The sequence below is a fragment of the Dermacentor variabilis genome, chromosome 1, assembly GCF_050947875.1.
Source record: "Dermacentor variabilis isolate Ectoservices chromosome 1, ASM5094787v1, whole genome shotgun sequence".
Taxonomy (NCBI): domain Eukaryota; kingdom Metazoa; phylum Arthropoda; class Arachnida; order Ixodida; family Ixodidae; genus Dermacentor; species Dermacentor variabilis.
In genome coordinates, this window is record NC_134568.1 from 220,938,121 (window position 1) to 220,960,021 (window position 21,901).

General features: G+C 44.2%; 1 protein-coding gene across 2 annotated transcripts in view; it reads left to right on the top strand.

Annotated features, from left to right (window-relative positions):
• LOC142557580 (uncharacterized) overlaps positions 1-21,901 on the top strand; it is a 122,787-nt gene that overhangs the window by 40,042 nt on the left and 60,844 nt on the right. Inside the window, exons 8-10 of one of the 2 annotated variants that reach the window (XM_075669539.1) lie at positions 966-1,118; positions 1,576-1,737; positions 17,980-18,102. In XM_075669539.1, the coding sequence (XP_075525654.1) occupies positions 966-1,118; positions 1,576-1,737; positions 17,980-18,102 (438 nt within the window). The remainder of the gene's footprint in view (positions 1-965; positions 1,119-1,575; positions 1,738-17,979; positions 18,103-21,901) is intronic. The other variant, XM_075669547.1, reaches the window with a different exon arrangement.

Here is a 21,901-nt window from a genome sequence, read left to right on the forward strand (position 1 = left end):
GGCTTAAAGTTCGCCACTTTGGTGGCATGGAGGGCTTCAAGACAAAATCGTTTGTGTGAATTTTTTTTTTTTTGAAATTATATTCTGATTTACTATTATTTGGCCAAAGGCACTCCATTATTGGTCCTGCTTTGCACTTGAGAGCAAGAAGTTTAAACCACCTAAAAGCCATACTTTGAATTTGTCTTTTAAAATGTATTGAGGACAGAATGGGCCAATCAAGTTCTGAGATTTGTTTGACTTGTCCAAACCCCAAATTCACTGTTTTGTATTTACTACAAGAAAGCTAGTAATTCTTCTTCACTGAGAGCACACAATAGAGAGAGAGATAGTGAACTTTAATGAGAACCAGTAGTTAAGTCGGCTTGGCCTAGACCTCCCATGATGGGATGTAGAGGTCTTGCCTCTTCACCGCTTCGTAGGCCTGCTGGGTCGCCCAGATCGTCGAGATGGGATCTGTGCAGGGCGGCATGCCATCTCGACGAGAGGGTCATGAGATTAAGGTCTGGGTATTGATGTATGCACTCCCATAGCATGTAGGGGAGTGTTGCTGATTGAGTTTTACAGATCTTGCACGTCTGGCTGGGTATATGTCGGGCTATATGATGTGATAGCCTGTGAGGGAGGGTATGTATTGGTCTGTAACAGGCGTAGGATGGTTGCCTGTGCTCTGTTTAACTTGTGGTGAGGGGTGGGGAAGGTTTTCGCGAGGTAAAAGGACTTCATAAGGTCGTTGTATCTTGTAAGGCGGTCGCATCCTGCGGGTGAACCTGCACCGTCTCCGGCACGGTTGACTAGTCCATATATATATATATATATATATAAAAAAAAAAACTGGTGCCATGATTTGGGCAGTTTCAAGCACTCTCTTATATATTGATGACATTTGTCAACAGTTAAATTATTCATGCACCTTTACACTTATGAGTTTCGCTTTCTTCATGTGCAATGGTTTTTTCCAACAGGAAGAAGAGCTGTTGATGCTGCAAGAAACATCCCACTTACAGGAAATTTTGGACTCCTTGGCCAAGCTTACTCGAAATCCTGAATGCCTTCCCTCGGCCAGTGAACAGGTCATTACTGACCTGAAAGGGTCACAGGGCACCTGGACCTTCCAGGCAAGTTTTTGGGTTGTTACTGGCGAGAAAAGAAGAGAGAACAATGTACGGATACGGTGGGGAGTTATTTCATAGTTGGTTTCACTTTACTACCTGCCACATGCTTTTGTTCCAGCTTCTCACTTTTGACAGTACTGTGAGTGTGATGTCTGCCATTAATTTTTTGTTCAAACTCCGTTTTGTTTTGTTCAATCTCCACAGAGTTCAAATTAATGATGTTCTGCTGTACATAATTTTTTTCTTCGACAGCAGAGTTCTGTTGTGTGTTGTACACAGTTAGGGTTGTTCTTTGCTCAAAGATACCATAATTACACACAGTAGATATATGTATTGCAGAGCACTTTGACTGGTGAACAACTTGAACAGCACTGACAAGTTATAGGTGGCCTAAGTGGTTGCCCAGTGCCATATTCTATAAACAGTATTACCTGTTTATAATGGTAATGACCGGTTCCAGACACCTCCAGGCTCTCCTGTTCATACTGGTGGCAGCACAAGCAGTTCCTTGGGTTCACGCAAATCCAGCATGTGCAGCATCAGCAGCTTCAACAGCTCCTCCAGTGGTAGCACCAAATCTCATTCTCCCTCGCATCAGCTGCGGTGTAGGACAGCCTCCCAGGTAGGCACTCCCTGCTTCTGGCTTTTGCTGGTGTGATAACTGTGCTTAAATACTATTATGTGCACTGTTAACATTATGTAATTGAGAAGCAACATGTGTTGCCATAAATATTTGTCATATTGCAGCTCTTGTACACTTGTTACTGCTATAGCTGCCTTCTATCGGACCACATAGGTACTTCAGTTCCTTTTGTGAGAGTACTATTGTATAGTTGACGCCCCTTACAACAAACCATAATAATCCAATGTGAAAGGTCCGTTATATTTGAAGTCTGTTTTATCCAAAATAGGTCCACAGCCTCTCCTGAAAAGATGGAACTTCGAATATACTGCTGCCTTAGTTTATAGGAACCTGGTGATGATTGCAGAAAAATAGAAAGTTAAACAAATAAATGATTTAAACAGTAATTACACAAATATACTAATGGCGTGATGCTGTCTGCTATTATCTGTATGCTGGCTGCTAACAAATGCAATTTCCCCACGCTTTCCCTGCATGACAGCGAGATTTCTGCTACTGCAACCACCCATCTCCGTGCTGGCCTGGCAGCCGGAGCATATTGTCATCGCACCGACAATAGCATAAACGACTACGTTCTTTTTCCCTGCATAAAACAATGGTTGACAGAATAAACTTCTATCTTAATTTGATCTTTTGTGACAAGTGATGACCACTGTCAAACCTGTAGCATAAGTGAGAGCTGCGATACGAAGCAAATTCAACTCTGAACTCACATCCGGCCATCGCGCTGCATTACATGAGAGACAGCTCGACTGCCGCACTTCACAGCCTGAGCGCTGCAAATATGTGCCTCCTATCTTCTTTATTGACACTACGTACACTATTGTACACTTTACACTACGGCTTTGAAGTGAAGCAGGTTAGGCCAAGTGATATCTTTGGCACCGAGTCGACAGTTGTGGATGGTGTTGAGGCACTTGTATGCTCGTCCTAAAATCTCTTCATTAGCTCTTTTGCGTTTCCTATGTGACACGGGCCTGGACTAACGCCTGTGATACCAGTTGTGTAATGTGTCCTTCACCTCATTCCTCCCATTATCACCCCCCATTGTGTCCCTTTTTCTTCCCCTCTTCCCCTTCCTTTACATAGAGTAGCAGGCCAGATGCTCCATTATCTGGCCGACCTCTCTACATTTTCCAGTCATTAAAATACTTCTTTCTTCCATTAGCCAGCAGGCTGTTGTGCGGCATGTCATTGTGGGAAGCTTGCCGTTAGTGTGTTCATTCTCTAAGAGAAAGGATATTTTTCCACTTTTCGCGAGTGGCCTGAAAAAGTTGCGTGCAGTGCACTGCTGCCCACATGTATCACCACAGCAAAGTACAGTCACTGACCAATAAATCGGACTCCGGTAATCCGGACATGCTTGGTATTTCAGACATCTTCGCGGCACTGCAAATGGCCCCATAGACTTATTGTGTGAAGACGACTGATATTTTGGGCAGTCGCCAGCTCTACGTTGATTTATCTGGACTCTGTCTGTGGCGGTAGCGTACGCCGACTCTGCCTCCATTATCTCTTCTGCCAACCTTGACGAGACATCAAGTATGGCCTCGGAGATTCCCTTGCCTTGGTCGCAGCACTGCACCTCGGAGATTTAACTGCAAATGCTGATTTTGGAGGCGTTGCACGAATTGTGAGGTTGCATCAACATCGCGATCATCACATCCATTCTGGCACCGCCACGTATGTCCTGCTCTTGTTTGATTTTACCTTCCAGACAGCGTTCCACCATTCTGTGCTTGTTTGTGTCATTAGTATGTGCTTCAGACAGTGATCTGCTGGCTCCAAGAAGCCTTTCTTGTGAAGTTATCGACATTCCGCATCAGATGGCGCCAACGGTGCCCTTGCAATCCGAATGAGCCTGCTCCGCATCTGAAGAGTTTGAACTGCCACCTACCATAATGAGCTCAAATGTGGACATCATTGATGATCTGCTAGGCTGCGGTGTGCCGATTCCTGCTGTCGTTACATTTGAAAACTTTGCATACGTCGACAGCACGGTGTTGTCGTGTACTAAACTGAATGATGATGAAATAATTGAGCAAGTTCACCCACCATAAAACTGCAACTCTAACTCGGATGATGATGATGTGCCGTGTGCTCTGAAGCCTTCACATGCGGATCTGACTCGAGCTTTAGCAGTCACTGCATCGGCGTATGGATACAACACAAAACTGGCAGAAATGCAGGTGGACTTGGTTGCACGTAAGCGCATGTGTATGCAGCAATGAATCGACCACTTCTTCATTGCACAGGGGCCTTAAAACATAAATAAAATAATCTTTCTTTGGATAAATTCTTTTTTTTTTTTTGACATTCGATAGTTCGGACTTATTTAGGTTTCCCATGGAGTCTGAATTATTGGTCGTTGGCTGTATAGTCGAAACCCACATCAGTGAAATATTTTGGTATCCCTGGCCCCTAGGATTCCATGCATTTCATATATCTCTGCAGTGAAATGTCGGTGAACTGCAATTCTACATCAATAAAATTTGCCAAACATTACCCCGCATATTATCTACTTGCGCAGTGCTAAGACTCCGAAAAGTGCTCAAATGCCTTTGCTTTGGGCTTAAATTGAATAAAATACCATCATATTATTCTTGCTTAGGTACTGCAGTTTTGTTTACAAAAACAACCACATGCCGGAAGCGATCGCGTGTGCCGGAGACGCCATGGCCACCATCTTGTTTGTTGATTGCCCGTGGGCGATTCCACGAGAGATCAACACGGGTCAAAAATTTCATATTTTAGATTTCATTGAATATTTTATATTTTATGCGCATATCACTAGGTAGCACTAAAGTGAACGTGGCTTCTTTACCAAATGAATATTTTAGGAGGAAAAAAATAACGAGATTCTTCAGTGTGGAGGTGCCTATTTAATGCACAAGGCGTTTTCACAAATTTACAACGATGTGAAATACAGTATGTTACAGCTACAAAGAATACATTCTTGTGTGTAAATGCTAGACGTAAAGAACGGTGAGCTAGCACTGTTTCAGGCTTCCATGCAAAACGGAAGTGTTTTAAAAATATTGCTTAATTTGCTACAATCTTCAAAAGTTGCTATATTTACGATTTTTTATCAACTAGACCAAAACATGTAGCCTTCTGAAATTTTCTGGACTGCGAGACCTTAACCTATTCAACAATTGTGCTGAATATACTTGCTGTATCACAAATTACCATTTCTACAATTCGCCTCAAATTTGAAGTTTTGACAAAAATGAACGCTATTTAAAAATGAAAATAAAAAAACCCCATCGTAAATTTTTCTCAAAATCTCGTAAACAACTATTCACAGGCACGTGAAAAAGAATATTAAAAAACATTTTGCATTATTTTGTTTGTAATCACAATACAGGTGGTAGAAATGAGAGCTTTGCCAGAATGCAGCAAGGTGCTGAGGAAAAGGAACATCGGGGTAAAAAGAGCGTGCATAAGGCTCTGACTTGCCTAAACTTGACCGTAATGGCGACCTAAAGCCAGTTTTGGTAAACTATAATTATTTCAACCACGCCGTTCTAAAATGTCTGAATTTCCGGCATAAATTCGTGGAGTCATGCCTCTCCTCGGCCATCATTGGCGCCCATATTTAGTTCACGCTTTCAGGTGCGGCTGCTGTAAAAATCGTCTCTTTTTTGAGTTGATAGATGTAGAAGAACGGGAAGTGAACCCACGGGAGGCGATGAATTCTTACCGTAAGAAGACGAACTGGGAGGTAGAAAGAAGTGCCACTTGAAACTACCTCACGTTCATCAGCAGAAATCAGATTCGCGACGAAGGAACTTTCGCCCGGTGCTAAAGCAAATTCATCTCGGTGGCACTGCAAGGTCCAGATCTTACTTCGTATAGTGCAAGCGCCATTTGGACCCCTCAGGTACCAAATGCGGCATGTGCACCGAATGGTTCGCCAAATTTATAGAAACCTATGACATGTGCTCTTCGTACCAAAAGCGAATGCGCTTGTTGACTCTACTGCGAAGCCAGCTGGAGCGCCGAAACGTTCAAGCTCTCATTCCAAATTTGTCAGCCTACATGATATACAAATCCCGACGTTGGCGCCAGAAATGTGGAATATGGTCAGCACCAGACGCACCTGAGAGAACACGGTTGAACCCAACAGACGTTTAGACCGCTGTGGAATATTATACCAAAGACGAGCATGGATATGCTCGGCAGACTCCCAACAAAAAGGACGTAGTATCTGTTTCGATTGATGGAAACAAACAGTATGCTGCCAAGAGATTCGTGACCCGCTCAGTACGGGAGACATATGGTCTCTTTAAGGAAGCCCATCCGGATACATCCATTAGGCTCTCAAAGCTTTATTCTCTCCGGCCGAAATGGGTTCTTGCTCCACAACAAGAAGTGTACCTTTGCATGTATTGCGCCAACGCCACACAGTGTGTTTCCGCGCTAGAAGAGCTCATTGAAGGTGCCTACACAATTACCCACCTCAAAGAACTATGTCTTTGCACCTCGCCCACGACCGATTCTTTCCCGGGCGACTGTGATTATTGTGCCCCCCCCCCCCCCATATGAGGATACTTTTACTACTACAACTTTGGTAATCCCTGAAGAGACAGAGGTAAACAATGCGGAATGGGAAAATGGCGACCTCGTCAAAACGACAGCAGAGGCCTCCAGGAGCTTCTCCAGCACCTTTCTCCAGGAGCTTGGTGCATGGCTTGTCAAGTGGATCACCCATGATTATATAAGGGCATTCAAGTATCAGCAATACACGACGCCAAACGGTATCAACAGCACGGATCCCGTGTCTTTGACTTTGCAGAGAATTGGACAGCTGTTGTACCGAACGACCTACAATCATACCATTGGCACAAAAAAACAGGTCTCGCTATTTACGTGTGTCGTCATGAATAGAGGATCCATTCAATGTTTTGCGGTTCTCAGTGATGAGGTATGTCATGATGCTGCACACGCTTGCTTTGCGCTGGAAAAAAATCTATGAGTGCATGAAGGAAGAACTTCAGCTTGGCAAACATGCTACATACGTGTCTGACGGCGCCAGTAGCCATTTCAAAACAAGTATCAGCTTTAGCAGCTGTCACAGAAGGAGCACGCGTCAACAAAGTGGCTTTTTTTCGGCGACAGGACATGGCAAAAACGCTTGCGATGGTGTTGGTGGCTTAGTAAAGCACCAAGCCTCGCTGTACAATCTCGGAGCAGACAGCACTACAGTCATTAGGTCAGCCTCTGAAATGGTGGCGCAGATGGCCGCAACGCTGGAAAACGTAAAACTGCTCTATGCAGATGTGGATGAAGTGGAGAACTTTCGCCGCCTCAAAAGGAACCAGTGGAAATCTTTGCCACGTGTTCCGGGCATACGGTTATGGCACATTTGGTTAAGCGAGCCTGACGCCACCAATTTCGATCGCGTTGTATTAGTGTCTCCCACTGCTGCAGGTGATTGGAAAAGGATCAAGCCTTTCTGAGCGTATACAGCGGGTATGCTCGAAGTTCCTTGTGCCCTCTCCCTGCTTCCATGCGGCGTGTGCGGATCATCAACAAGTGTGCACTGACAGGTCAGTAAGTCAACAGGCAAGCAACTGTGCCACTGCGTATTGGATTCGCTCCATTAGAACTGCGTGGTCTGGCCCTCTGGATCAGCTGGTTTATAGAAAAATGCGGAAAGAGCTGCCAGTACTGCAGCGCTTCGTAAACTTAGGACGTGTTCTCAGCACGCTATCATCGTTTAGCATTCGTCAGTGGTGCTTCAACAACTATCCCATACATTGTATACCAGCAAGTTTGGCCGAGAGTTCATGTGGCCCTGCCAATACTTCAGTGAAGAAATAAATGCTCTACTGGAGGCTTTGCACAGAGGCAACTTCCTCAAGAGTGCGCGGACCAGGTAATGTTTCGCAAAAGACCCAAGTATCTGAAAGAGGAAGTGTCTTGCTTCTTTCCAGCTTTTCTAAGAAACTTTGAACTTTCCGACAAGTGGTGATCCTTAGGGACTGTGAACTTTTTATTATACTATAGTATTCTAACAGTTCCTCTTTTTCTTTTTCTTCAGAGGCGGTAAAATAAGCAATCGCTGGAACTATCTGCCAGCTAACCCTGCCTTAATCAACCGCATCGCCACTCCCACCACCGCCTCTTAGGTTGTATAATGACGTTCATGTACTGACCAGTACGACATTTTTAGAGGCATTTACCTGCCGCACATTCTGTTACATGTGTACATTTATACAGAGTTAACTGTTAATTCTGTAGCACACAAAGAAATAAAAACCCTGCATTAATAGAAGGCACAAATTATCTACGCTGCAAGGCGCACGCACTTGCTGTTAAATAAAGTGAGCCACGTAATTGTTATGCTGACGCTTCGTTATTCCCATTCAAGCGTAGAAGTAATGTACTAAACGCACTTTTATGCAGAAGTAATAATTATAAGGTCAAAACTGGCTTTACGTCGCCATTACGGTCAAGTTTAGGCAAGTCAGAGCCTTATGCACGCTCTTTTTACCCCGATGTTCCTTTTCCTCAGCACCTTGCTGCATTCTGGCAAAGCTCTCATTTCTACCACCTGTATTGTGATTACAAACAAAATAATGCAAAATGTTTTTTAATATTCTTTTTCACGTGCCTGTGAATAGTTGTTTACGAGATTTTGAGAAAAATTTACGATGGGGTTTTTTTATTTTCATTTTTAAATAGCGTTCATTTTTGTCAAAACTTCAAATTTGAGGCGAATTGTAGAAATGGTAATTTGTGATACAGCAAGTATATTCAGCACAATTGTTGAATAGGTTAAGGTCTCGCAGTCCAGAAAATTTCAGAAGGCTACATGTTTTGGTCTAGTTGATAAAAAATCGTAAATATAGCAACTTTTGAAGATTGTAGCAAATTAAGCAATATTTTTAAAACACTTCCGTTTTGCATGGAAGCCTGAAACAGTGCTAGCTCACCGTTCTTTACGTCTAGCATTTACACACAAGAATGTATTCTTTGTAGCTGTAACATACTGTATTTCACATCGTTGTAAATTTGTGAAAACGCCTTGTGCATTAAATAGGCACCTCCACACTGAAGAATCTCGTTATTTTTTTCCTCCTAAAATATTCATTTGGTAAAGAAGCCACGTTCACTTTAGTGCTACCTAGTGATATGCGCATAAAATATAAAATATTCAATGAAATCTAAAACATGAAATTTTTGACCCGTGTTGATCTCTCGTGGAATCACCCCCATTTCAAATGACACGGCCGCATGCCTCTACCGACATCTGACTTTTGCGTACCTAGCGCAGTGAATAATCTGTGGCTTGGTGAGAAAAGGGTAGCAAGAACAAAGAAATCCAGTGCATGATCTGCAGCTCAGTGAGAATAGGGCAACAAAAACAAGTTTGCACTGGTAAGGGTTGTGCTTTCTAAACACGGACAACAGGAAGGCACACGGATAAACAAAGGTTTGCTTATCCGAGTGCTTTTCTGTTGTCCGTGTTTAGAAAGCAAAACCCTTACCAGTATGCAACTCCAACTTGCCAAAAAAACAGCACTCTGCCAACGTGGACATTTTTATGGCACTTGAGATGGTTGCCACACATTCAGCCGTGATTGAGCGATCGTCCGAGAATGTAACCCTTATTGGTTTTTGTACCAGTCAATGGGGATCATGTGCGGATTCAGCGTCTCCTGTCATAGATTTGCTGGAAGGGACTGCATTCTTGGTCAGTAGCTTTCAGGGATACGGTCACTTTCAGGGATACGATCACTTTTGTGCTCGGCACAGGACGTGTCGGCATCTACGAGTGGCTGCATGCTTCGGAGGAATGCTGTTGCTCCGCATCTGGTGTCAATTTTTGTGATACTATCTTGCGAAACAATCGTATCTCCAAAAGCAACCAACCAATAATATTGCTACATGGCAGTGCCACTGTCAGTGGTTGACGCATGGGTCGCACTTTGTGCTGTCAGCAACACAGTTCTATACCTTGAGCAAGGCTTGGCAAATTAGGCTAACGAAATTTTGACACTTAAGTTTTTATTTGCGACACATCCCTTAGGGAATCTATGCAGCCTCATTTTGCAACAACGAAATTCTCACAAAAGCGAATTTTTTCACTCACCCCACTGATTTTGTTATTGCGGGGTCCAACTGTACATTGTCTCATCTTTATAATATTTGTAGAAAATTTTGTTGTAGCTGATAGTCCGTTAAAGTTGGGTTTATTAAAAGTGTTATTTGTATTTGCTATTGCTTATTTTTGTATGCAGATCCGATTTGTTGCATGCAGATTCATTGTAATGGTCATAGACTGTAGAAGGTGTGAACACGCAGTCCGCATTTTTCTCTTTGTACACGGTGCATGGTGTCACTCCTTCCACAATATTTCCAGGTAACAAGGGCAATGCACTGGGGTCATTGGACCAGATAAGGATAAGCAATGGGCCACATGCACAACAGGGGTTGTATCTTGCTCAGGGACCATGCATTGTAATGTTCAATTTCATTTTAGAGCCCAGCTCTTGGCCACCCGCTCCTGCGGCGGGCATCAGTGTTCCCGGCTTAACCGAGTGAACGAGCACAGTGAAAGATGAGGGTGAACGTGGCGCACAGCTGGGGATGAAAAAAGCAGTGAGAGAAAAGAGGCGTGAGGAGGAGAGGGTGCAGTGGAGCCATGAGGCAGAAAATGGAGGAGGGTGTGGTGAAAGCGTGAGGAGAAAGGCGCAGTGCAGCGACGATGGCTACGAGATGGTGCCAGAGTCGTCTGGTAGGTTTGTTGGCGGTGGCTTCTGTGAATCACGCCCATGCATCGAGCGCGCGCTGGCCCTTTGTACTGGCTCTCTCAATCTTCTAGATTAGCGAGGCAGTAATGCCACACTTCACTCCATTTGCAACATGCTGCATGAGACTGATTCCAGGCCAGCCAAAATACCGCGAAATGAAAACACATAGAACTGGGCTCAAATTTTGCATTTGGGGGTATCGTAATCATTGGCGAATTTTTTTTTCATTCTTTTTGCCGTTTGTCATTGGCTAGGACGTGGCTTGGACTACAATGTGTCGTTGTTGTCATTTGGGATTGGCCTCTTGGAATGTTGTGTGATAAAAAGTGAAGAATGAAAATGAAATGGAATGTCGCGAAATATGGGCCCAGGTCTACTCTGGGTGATTTTTAGCTATAGAGCCTTTGACTGTTTACAGACATAGGCCCTCGACGGCTTCTGGATTTGCTCACTGATGTAGTGCACTAAATGTGAGCAAGAAAGGCATCGGTGGCGATATCGAGTAGCAGAAGTGCGTTAAAATCATAAGCCTGCAGATTTTCAAAACATTTCCTCTGTACGTAACAACAATTCTACAAGTCAAGGTTGCAGTAAGTTGCGTAAGTATTAGTCTTGACGTGTAATGCGCATGTCTTTTATCTCAAAACTTAAAGATAGACTTTCTGCACAGCGAAACAACTTAAATATGCGCTTTGTGTTCTGGCGTAGTAGACTGACAAGGCCCGGGACTTCAAGTTTCTGGGGCCAAACTCTCACTGCTGTTATTGCGTGAGTGGAACTGTCTATAAACAAAATCAAGTGCCATTGCTTTCAGCATGAATGTGAAAAGTTTGGCTAGAAACATGTACAGTTGTGGTTGAGGGCGAAATAACACTGGAAGACAATTGCAAGTTCTATTTTATTTCCTGAATGCATAATTTAACTTACATATTAACAGTGCTTATTTGTTAAGTTAAATATTTTGCCACAAAAAGTACTTCAACACGTTCAGCGGAAGCAGAGTTATTTACAATCAAACATGGCCTCTGCGGTGCTTCCACTCCTTCTTCAATGCCTTGCACTGCTAAGGCTACAGTGGACTGGGGCATGCTCACAACGCTCTGCCTTCTAAATGTAACCATGGTGTGCAGTTAAAATTTGGTTTTGGATGTTAACGACAATGCTACTTTCGATTTTGGCACCTACCTATGATGTGCCAAAAGTAAGCCAAATGCATTCGTACTCAGTGAGCTGGAGTGCGCTTAGCCAGTGGATTCGTCACGGCACCGCGCAGCAGTCACGGTATCTTTGCCACATAGAAGATCGCAGCTACCTATGTGCAACTGTAGTGCGTATGTGCAGCGTTTGCTTTGTGCATGACAGTGCTTGAGTGTGTGCTCGCATGGTTATGCTCGTCTGGCTGTGCTACGTGGTGCATACTGGCTTTGTCCTTAACCAGCTTGACCAACAGATAGTAGCCACAACCAACTTGCGCATTTTGAGGCGCTATCAATAAGTCCACCAAAGTGTCCTAACTAGGAGCGGCCAGGAGTGAGCGCACGCTGGCAAGCATCTGGCCTTAAGTTTTGCTTGGTTTGTGGCTAGTTGAGTGTTCAAAACTAGTTGAAATTAGCGAGACTCAATGGCTCCAACACGGATAACCTGCCGTGGTTGCTCAGTGGCTATGGTGTTGGGCTGCTGAGCACGAGGTCGCGGGATCGAATCCCGGCCACGGCGGCCGCATTTCAATGGGGGCGAAATGCGAAAACACCCGTGTGCTTAGATTTAGGTGCACGTTAAAGAACCCCAGGTGGTCAAAATTTCCGGAGTCCTCCACTACGGCGTGCCTCATAATCAGAAAGTGGTTTTGGCACGTAAAACCCCAAATATTAAAATCCAACACGGATAAGCAGGGTGGCCAAAGTTTAATACCTATGCGGGTGGCCGCAGCTGAGTGTTAGTAGACGATAGTGGGCTTCTTCCAGAAGTATGTAGTTATAGAAATTCAAAAGCACATTTTCGCTTACTTTAGCCTGTTTATTAACTTCGTCAATAAGTATACACAGTAACAGTAGGAAAAGGCGCACTAATTGAAACAGTCTTCTTGATTGACATTGGCTATTGGCCAATAGCAGCTGCATATGGGAATTCGCTTTATAACAAAATAAAGCGCCCAGAACAGAGTAAGGAGCAGGCTTCTGTTGAAGAGAGAGCGCTTGAGAGAAAGATGACTTCGCACTCAGCTTGTGAGCTCCATGCGTCATACACAACTGCAACACTTGGCTGAGATGTTCACAGCAGCATATGCTATCCAGACTATGTTCTCTGGCCAAGCCCGAAGGGTGGTTCAGGACCTCTCTAAATACTACAGACATGTTTTCAGAAACATGTCTTCAGAATCATGTTTTCAGAAACCCTTCAGAACTGCATTTCTTTATCTGTGATGCTTACTCTAACGGCACTCACGCAGATATCACCAGCTTTAATAATCTGAGCTGCTTCTATTATCCCCCCTTTTTTTTTGCATGTTTTAGGAGCAGGGTCTTATCTAAGTGTAGTGTACACTCACATCAGTTGCAGTGATCTGCGAAGTATCCTATGGATTTGTTCTTCACTTTGAAGTCATTTTCACATGCTCTCACATTAAGGCAGCATCCCATCTGGCCTATATATATTTGACCACATCATAGCGGAATTTTGCACACCATGTGTGTCATACAATCAGCGTGTTGGTCATTGTGCTTCTTTGTACTGGAATCGCCCTTTTTCTTGGCTGGTAAAGGGCAAATTTGTGCTAACTTACATAGGGCATAAAAAATCACGCTGACATCATACCTGTTAGCCATCTTTTTAATATTGTATGAAACTCTATGGATGTAAGGAATAACCTTAGGTTTTCGTTTGTCCTTTTCCAATTGCTGACCTGTGTCTTGCTTGAAGTCCAGCAAGACTGTCTCACAGCACCTGTCTACATTGTTTTGTGTTCCTTCATGTCCTGTTTATTTGCACTGCCAAAACTTAGTACTCTAAAGAAATGTAGCAACTAGCTTGCGAGTGAATTCTTCTGGAGGTCTTTGTAAGCCTGCAACTGAATTGTCATAGCTGCATTTTAAGCTATTTTATTGGCTTATGAGAGCGACACAGGATGGGACAGAAAAGCCAGTTTCTTTTGTTGTGCACTGTAAAAGTTACGTTGCAGTCACTGAACGCTATAATTTTTTTTTTTTACCCATTCGCTCAGTCGCTCATTTGTAGGCAGTCTGGGCAAGGTTAAATCATAGAACAGCCGCATAACTGTGTCTGCATGCAACATACAGTACTTCTGGATATTACAGACCATTCTTCTCCCTTAGTGTTGTGTGCCTATATTAATATAGATGCTACCAATTCCGCTCTTGACAGACCCATCAGTAACGGACGGTCAGCTACAATGGACAAAATTTTGTGCAAATATGTCTCGATGGTGCGTGTCCAACATACTACTTTGCTGTAGTGATGCGTGCATGTGGCAGTACACTCCATGCAACTATATCCAGTCACTTGCGGAATGTGTGAAAATGCATTTTTTCTTCAGGAATGGTAATACTACCAGCAAGCTTTCCACAGCTGTGGGAAGCTTGCCAGAGTACTGCACAGTGCCTGACCAGCTAATAGAGAGTTTTTGGGACAATCACGCAAGGGGCTTACCGCCACCTTTAACAGTCGGCTCAGTGCTGAGCAAGTGCTGAGGTTGTCGCTAGGCCTAACCTACTTTGAAGCCGTAGCTTTCGGAACTTCAAAAGTAACTACCGACGATTGCAAAATGCATAATTTTGAGATCGTTTTATTTCTCATTTGCATCAACTCATGCGAGAAAGAAAATAGGCTGCTGTTCGCAGCGTCTAGGCTTCGGAGCACGTGATGCAGTAAAGAGGTGTCGCATGCTGCGCAACTGCGGCAGGACGCATGCTCGGAGTTGAACTTGTGTCCTATAGCAGCTCTTGTTCACCATCGTTGCTTATGCAAAGTTAAATTTAAGGTACCAGTTTATGCTACCGACCAATGCTTTCTGTGAAAAACAAGTTGTAACTGATGTTTGTGTCATCGGTGGCAGCAACGCACTTGGTCCGAGCAGTTCGCATGGCAGGTACCGTATTTACTCGCATAATGATCGCACCCCTGAATTTTGTCATCAAAATTCGATTTTTTTTATTTCCCATGTAATGATCGCACCCCGAACTTGCCGCAGCAATATGTCGTGTGCCAAGTCTAGCTAATAATTAACGTGCTTACCATCTGTCGAATGCTATGTGAACGACTCTTCAAGACAAACCAAGCAGTCTGCATGCAACAAACATTCTCAGGCAGATGCCCCATTTCATTCCTTTCATCATTTCCCGCATTTCCATGACAAAAGAAAAGCTACAACCAAACTTGCATTTATTATGTATAGGCTGTGTAATGGTTGTCGTCAACAACAACAACAACAAAGGCGCCTTTCGATTCTTCTTGTCTGCACTTGTGGGCACGCAACAAATTGCGAGTGGCAACGGTAGCAGCCACGTTTACACTGATACATCAGAAGTGTACCCTATTCATATGCCGACCACTTGTAACACAGCTAAGATATGCGCCCACCCTTAGCGAAAACGTGCCGTATTAGGATAGCAGTGAAGACAAATTTTGCAGTTTCCGCAGCATGCCCGCCATGTGTTTCTATGTCACTGGCAGCTAAGCGCGCCCATCTGTTTCCGTCCCCTCAAAGAGGACATGGCTACGTTATTGCCGCAAACTTGCCGATATTTACGATATTATTCATTACTGATACGGAAGAAACGGTTTCAATGCACATGTGTACTCACGAAAACAAAAACAAAAATCACGTTCGGCACGTTTGGCTTGCTCCGCTGGCCGCCATTTTTGTTTTGGTGTCCCGCACTACATACAGCGGCAGCCGCCTATTTGTTGACCTGTTGTCATCCCGCATGTTAAATGAGAGAGCATGTTGTTGAACATGCTCTCAGGAACGGAGGAAGCCTAAAAGCAGTGAAGAAGGAACTAGGAATTGGCAAGAATCAGATGTATGTGTTAAGAGACAAAGCCGGCAATATCATTACTAATTTGGATGAGATAGTTCAAGTGGCTGAGGAGTTTTATAGAGATTTATACAGTACCAGTGGCATCCATGACGATATTGAAAGAGAGAATAGTCAAGAGGAATTTGAAATGCCACAAGTAATGCTGGAAGAAGTAAAGGAAGCCTTGGGAGCTATGCAAAGGGGGAAGGCAGTTGGGGAGGATCAGATAACAGCAGATGTGTTGTAGGATGGTGGGCAGATTGTTCTAGAAAAACTGGCCACCCTGTATACGCAATGCCTCATGACCTCGAGCATACCGGAATCTTGGAAGAACGCTAGCATAATCCTAATCCATAAGAAAGGGGACGCCAAGGACTTGAAAAATTATAGATCGATCAGCTTACTGTCCGTTGCCTACAAAGTATTTACTAAGGTAATCGCAAATAGAATCAGGAACACATTAAACTTCTGTCAAACAAAGGACCAGACACTATTCCGTAAAGGCTACTCAACAAGAGACCGTATACACACTATCAGTCAGGTGATAAAGAAATGTGCAGAATATAACCAACCCTTGTATATAGCTTTCATTGATTACGAGAAAGCGTTTGATTCAGTCGAAACCTCAGCAGTCATGGAGGCATTACGGGATCAGGGTGTAGACCAGCCGTATGTAAAAATACTGAAAGATATCTATAGTGGTTCCACAGCCACCGTAGTCCTCCATAAAGAAAGCAACAAAATCTCAATAAAGAAAGGCGTCAAACAAGGAGATACGATCTCTCCAATGCCATTCACAGCGTGCTTACAGGAGGTATATAGAGATCTGGATTGGGAAGAATTGGGATTAAGAGTTAATGGAGAATACCTTAGTAACTTGCGATTCGTTGATGATATTGCCTTGCTTAGTAACTCAGGGGACCAATTGCAATGCATGCTCACTGACCTGGAGACGCAAAGCAGAAGGGTGGGTCTAAAAATTAATCTGCAGAACACTAAAGTAATGTTTAACAGTCTCGGAAGAGAACATCAGTTTACGATAGGTAGCGAATACATCGACTTAGGTCAGATAGGGACCGCGGATCTGGATCATGAGACTGAAATAATCAGAAGAATAAGAATGGGCTGGGGTGCATTTGGCAGGCATTCTCAGATCATGAACAGCAGGTTGCCATTATCCCTCAAGAGAAAAGTGTATAACAGCTGTGTCTTAGCAGTACTCACGTACGGGGCAGAAACCTGGAGGCTTACCAAAACGGTTCTACTTAAATTGAGGACGACGCAACAAGCTATGGAAAGAAGAATGATGGGTGTAATGTTAAGGGATAAGAAAAGAGCAGATTGGGTGAGAGAACAAACGCGAGTTAATGACATCTTAGGTAAAATCAAGAAAAAGAAATGGGGGGCATGGGCAGGACATGTAATGAGGAGGGAAGATAACTGATGGTCATTAAGGGTTACAGACTGGATTCCAAGGGAAGGGAAGCGTAGCAGGGGGCAGCAGAAAGTTAGGTGGGCGGATGAGATTAAGAAGTTTGCAGGGACAACATGGCCACAATTAGTACATAACCGGGGTACTTGGAGAAGTATGGGAGAGGCCTTTGCTCTGCAGTGGGCGTAACCAGGCTGCTGCTGCTGCTGCTGCTGATGATGATGATATATCATCCCGCAGCAAACGCGGGATGAAAAAAAGTTTTCTTTGCGCGGGAAATTTAACTCGCTTAATGATTGCATCCCTGAATTTTCGCATTTTTTTTTTTTTTTTGCAGGAAAGTGCGATCATTGTGCGAGTAAATATGGTAGCTGGCTGCAATGGGAGGGGGGGGGGGGGCAGGAATATCACTTCAACCTATTTTTTTCACTGACGGGAAAATCTTGTCATTGTGTAGGGTAGAGTTTATGTTCTTGTGGAGGGAAACTTCCATTTGTCGCCAGCTAAAGTTCAAAAATTGTCGGAAAGGATGTCACCGCACTGCTATAGCATAGTTGTACGATTACCGTTCATCTATTGATTGATTGATATGTTCATCCAATAATTGATTTACATTAATTTCTATTTTTTAATACATTTTTTGCAATCGCCTGCGGGTGCAATAATTAAACTGTGGTAATGCGAAGTTATGCTGTTTTAGAACATATTGCAGCCATTATTTTGGGTAGAACAGGCTTCAGATATAATAAATCTTCCTTGTTGAATTATTGTAGTTTGTTGTCATGAGTGTCGACTGTAATTTGTGACTGCCAGGTTAAGCCCGCAAAAATAGTATGAGGCTGTCATATATTAGTTTGTCAAGATATTGTAGTATTAGCTCTAAGTGGGACAACTTTTTGAATCAGTGAAAAGACCCATTTAAGAATCCTGATTTGTTTTGAAGTTTTGTTCTTGTTCCATGTTCTCCATTCCTCTTTCGACTTTGCTGCAGCAGCCACCTGTGGGAGGACCACTACGGTTGTCAAGTGTGTCATCTCAAGATTCTGGCTTCACTTCACAGGATACCCTGTTTTTGAGGCCTCCATCCCCTCGAGGGACCAATATAGCTGCCCAGGTGTGCAGAAAAATGTTTTTCTCATTTTAAACCATTACATTAATAAAATTGCATGATATATCACCATCTTTCATGCATATTCTGATCGTGTGATATGTTCTCCCGACGCTAGATCCCCTGTACACAAGAAAATGTGCGAGACGCGCGCGATCGAGAACAGTACACAGCTACCCGCTGCGGCGTCTTCACCGCAATACTCGCCTGCCCGTCTCACGTGAAAACGCTGGCGCGCACACAGTATCTCATTTCGGTACCGGCAAATCTTCTCTGGGGTCCGGGGTCGTCGCACGGGGCATTCACAGCTTTCACCGCCAATACTATTGCTATAAGCATCTTCGCCTATCTGTTTCGCAGTGCGTGGTGCTATCGGAAACGTAGCGCATGCTTTTGAGAGGCGATAACCGAAGAAACACGCCTCTGTTCCGTGCTTCAGACTGCAATTGTATACGTTTTCCGGCCGCTAGATCCCATGTGAACAAAAAAAGGCGCGAGGCATGCATGATCGAGAACGTCTCACGTGACTCCGCCGCTGCGCGCAGTTTCTTGTTCCAGTACCAGCAAATCTCCGCCCGGGTCGTTGCATGCTGCATTCACAGCTATTGCCGCCAAACGTATTGCAATAAGCATCTTCACCTATCTGTTTTACAGTGTGGGGTGCGTAGTGCCATTGGTAGTGTGCTGCGTGGCTTTATTGGGCGATAATCCAAATGCGCCGTCGTTCTTTGCTGCAGGCGGCATGATGTGGACATCACGTTTCGCTTCAGTGCATCCTGTGTAGCCGACAGCTCGATTTCGGTTTCCCGTCACCCTCTTAAAACACCACGTAATAGGAAAACAACAAAATGCGTCTCGGGTCCCTGGAGCACTACGAGCTTCAGGCGCGTCAGCGACTCTTGCAACGATCCTTAGACGCTTCATATTACGTTGATGTCAACGTCAATTAAGTCTAAGATTTTTTAGTTATTTAGATTGTATGTTTTCCCGGTTAGTACGTTTTTCTCGCATTTTTTTTAAAAAACTTATTGTAGTAGCTCTGACGGGGCGGCCGGGCGCGGGACCTATGGTATGAGGCCTAACGACCTGGCGTGAAGCGCCGCAAAAGAAGAGCCGCAAAAGAAGAGCTGGACTGCTCGAGTCGGGGGCCAGACAAAAAATGCCTTTAGTCCGGTGAGGGGAAAAGAAATGCATCAGGGCACACTTACAGCATTAGGTGCAGAGTGGCGCCAGCAGTCATAACCATTTGAAATCAAAACAGGATATTACATCACCTCTCTCTTGAAAGAAAAATGCGCCACACTCTCCTCGCGTAACAAGCAAGAGTCATGACTTACAGAAGAATACAGAAGTGTAAGCATTTATAAAATGACCAAGGTTTGACTTATGACCACGTATCATTTATACATTTTTGTTGGCATTGGCCAAATGGAAAAATAAATGCAATGGAAATGTGGCACACTACATGCTCTGTGTTATTAACTTGGAATGAGTTGAGACTAGAGATTCACACGTAAGCACTGTAACACAAGTGTTTGGTGATGACATCTTTATACAATAGAAAATTGAGGTAATGTACCTATCACTTTTTTTTTTTGAGCAGACATCTTTGGCATCCCATTTTTTAAAAGAAAGAAACATATCACTGAAAGCACTGAAAATGAACACACGTTCATGAACACAATTGCACTGCAGTTCTGAAGAGTACCCGTCTTGAGAGGACAACGATGAGGTGCACACTTGCACATACACGTCATAGATCATAAAAGTTCACTGAATACAAGCAAATGCAAACATCCATGTGCCCCCTTGGACAACACTGATGGGTGGCTCATTTGCTCTGAGCCTGACTCGAGACAGCTCTGTGGCTGTCATGGATTGAGGACTGTGCGTATGAGGCACTTTACACTGCAAGAATGTTGGGAAGTCCCCCCTTTTAAAGGATACAGCTTGTGTGCTATTTACCTAACAAACATGAAAGGAAAGACATTTTTGGCGCGAAGCGCTGCAAAAGAAGAGCCGGGCTGTTTGAGCAATACCTCCTTTACAAGATGCCTGCCGCGTCGCTAGTCTTCCCATTGGAGTGGAGGTTCCCGTAGTTCGTGGTAGTCGCGGAGAGACAGCGCTTGCAGCCGACCCACTTCCTGTTGCAGAGGAAGTGACGATTACTAGGCTGGCGCGCGCTCGACCAGTGGCTTGACGAGAGACCGTGGGTCCTGCATCCAGGATCGCAACAGACGCCGCTAAAATCTCAGAGGCAGGGCTACGTGATTTAGGTTTGCAGTGGCCACCGCAGCTAGCGCTCGCAGCCGACCCGGATTAACCAGGGTGGGGAAGAGTAAAGAGGAGAGGGGCAGGAACAAGCTTCTCGGCTCACGTAGCAGGCATCTAGTAAAGGAGGCATTGGTTTGAGTCAGGGACCAGACAAAGAATGCGTTTATTCCGGTGAGGGAAAAGGGAATACATCAGGGCACACTTACAGCGTTAGGTGTGGAGTGGCGCCAGCGGTCATAACCATCAGAAACTGAAACAGGATATTACACGTATGAACGAGGTTCTGCTGTATTTTTATGATTATAACCTGATCTAAATAACGCAAGTCATTGCTATTGGCCTAAAATGTCTAAAATAGGCTACTTTATTGTGCAAATGACTGAAGTGATGCATGCTCATGCAGTACTACCGGTGCATGGTGCCCTTGTGTACGTGCATCATGTTAATATATTGTCTATTGTTTTATGTTAAGGCTTTCCAAGAGGGCCATGATGCACTGCCCATTAGGGCCAGATGTGTGTGCACTGGTGTGTAGCTTGCAAAGTCTGCATAGATGCTTACTGTAATAGTAGATTGGGCAGTTGAACTCCGAAAATAAGTGGGGACTGCCTTATATATAATGCAGCAGTGGGACAGTTGCATAATTATGAATTGTCAAGGTTTAGTTTTTCTGTGGTATGTAAATTTAGACACGCTCAGCTGATTTTGTCAGTGCTCCTGGTTGCAGTGCAACTGTCCTTTACTAGACTAACAGGAGCATTTCGGTAAGGATACAGCACCGCGGTTCATTGCTATTTTTCAGTCTGGTTTGTTGTACTACAGTAGACTTCTGTTAATTTGACTCCAGTTTATTCATTTTTTGGTTGCCGTATTTACCCAAATTTGATGTGCACCTTAAAAAAAAAAAAAAAAGAAAGGCTCCGAAAATTGCCTACACATTACAATCAGCTATAAAACCAAAACCGCATTGGTGGCGTTGGCAACAGCCTACCACCAGAGCCATCAGGTGCAGCGCCATCGCCATCACAAAATGGTGACAGAGCACGTTTTTGCAAAGGTTGCTGTCGGTTAATCTTGTGCTCGACCACAGCCTAGAGCGGTGTCCTAGGTCATTGAAGATACAATAACTTTAGTGAGGTTTTGTGTGAGTGGGCACAGAATGCGTCACAGTAATCAGCCGCCAGCGTTTCTGATGGTGTGCCAAGCTCGCTATCTGCGCAGAGTGCCATGAACGCTGTTAGCCGCATACTTTGACAAGTCCGATGCAGAGTCTTGGAAAAGTGGTACTGTCGAACACGACTATATCAAACCCGTTTAAATCAAATTATTCTATATATCGAACAATTTCTAGACACGGTATAGTTACAATGAGTATAGATGGCAAAAATTACGCTTACATCGAACAAAAATAGCAGCGACTCCCGATATATCGAACGTCAAGTGGCGGAAAAGTGCCCCCAGAAGTTGGCTTTCCCTCGCGGTGGCGGGGAAACCCGGCGGCGCGGCTCCATCCAACTGCTATTCCTACCGT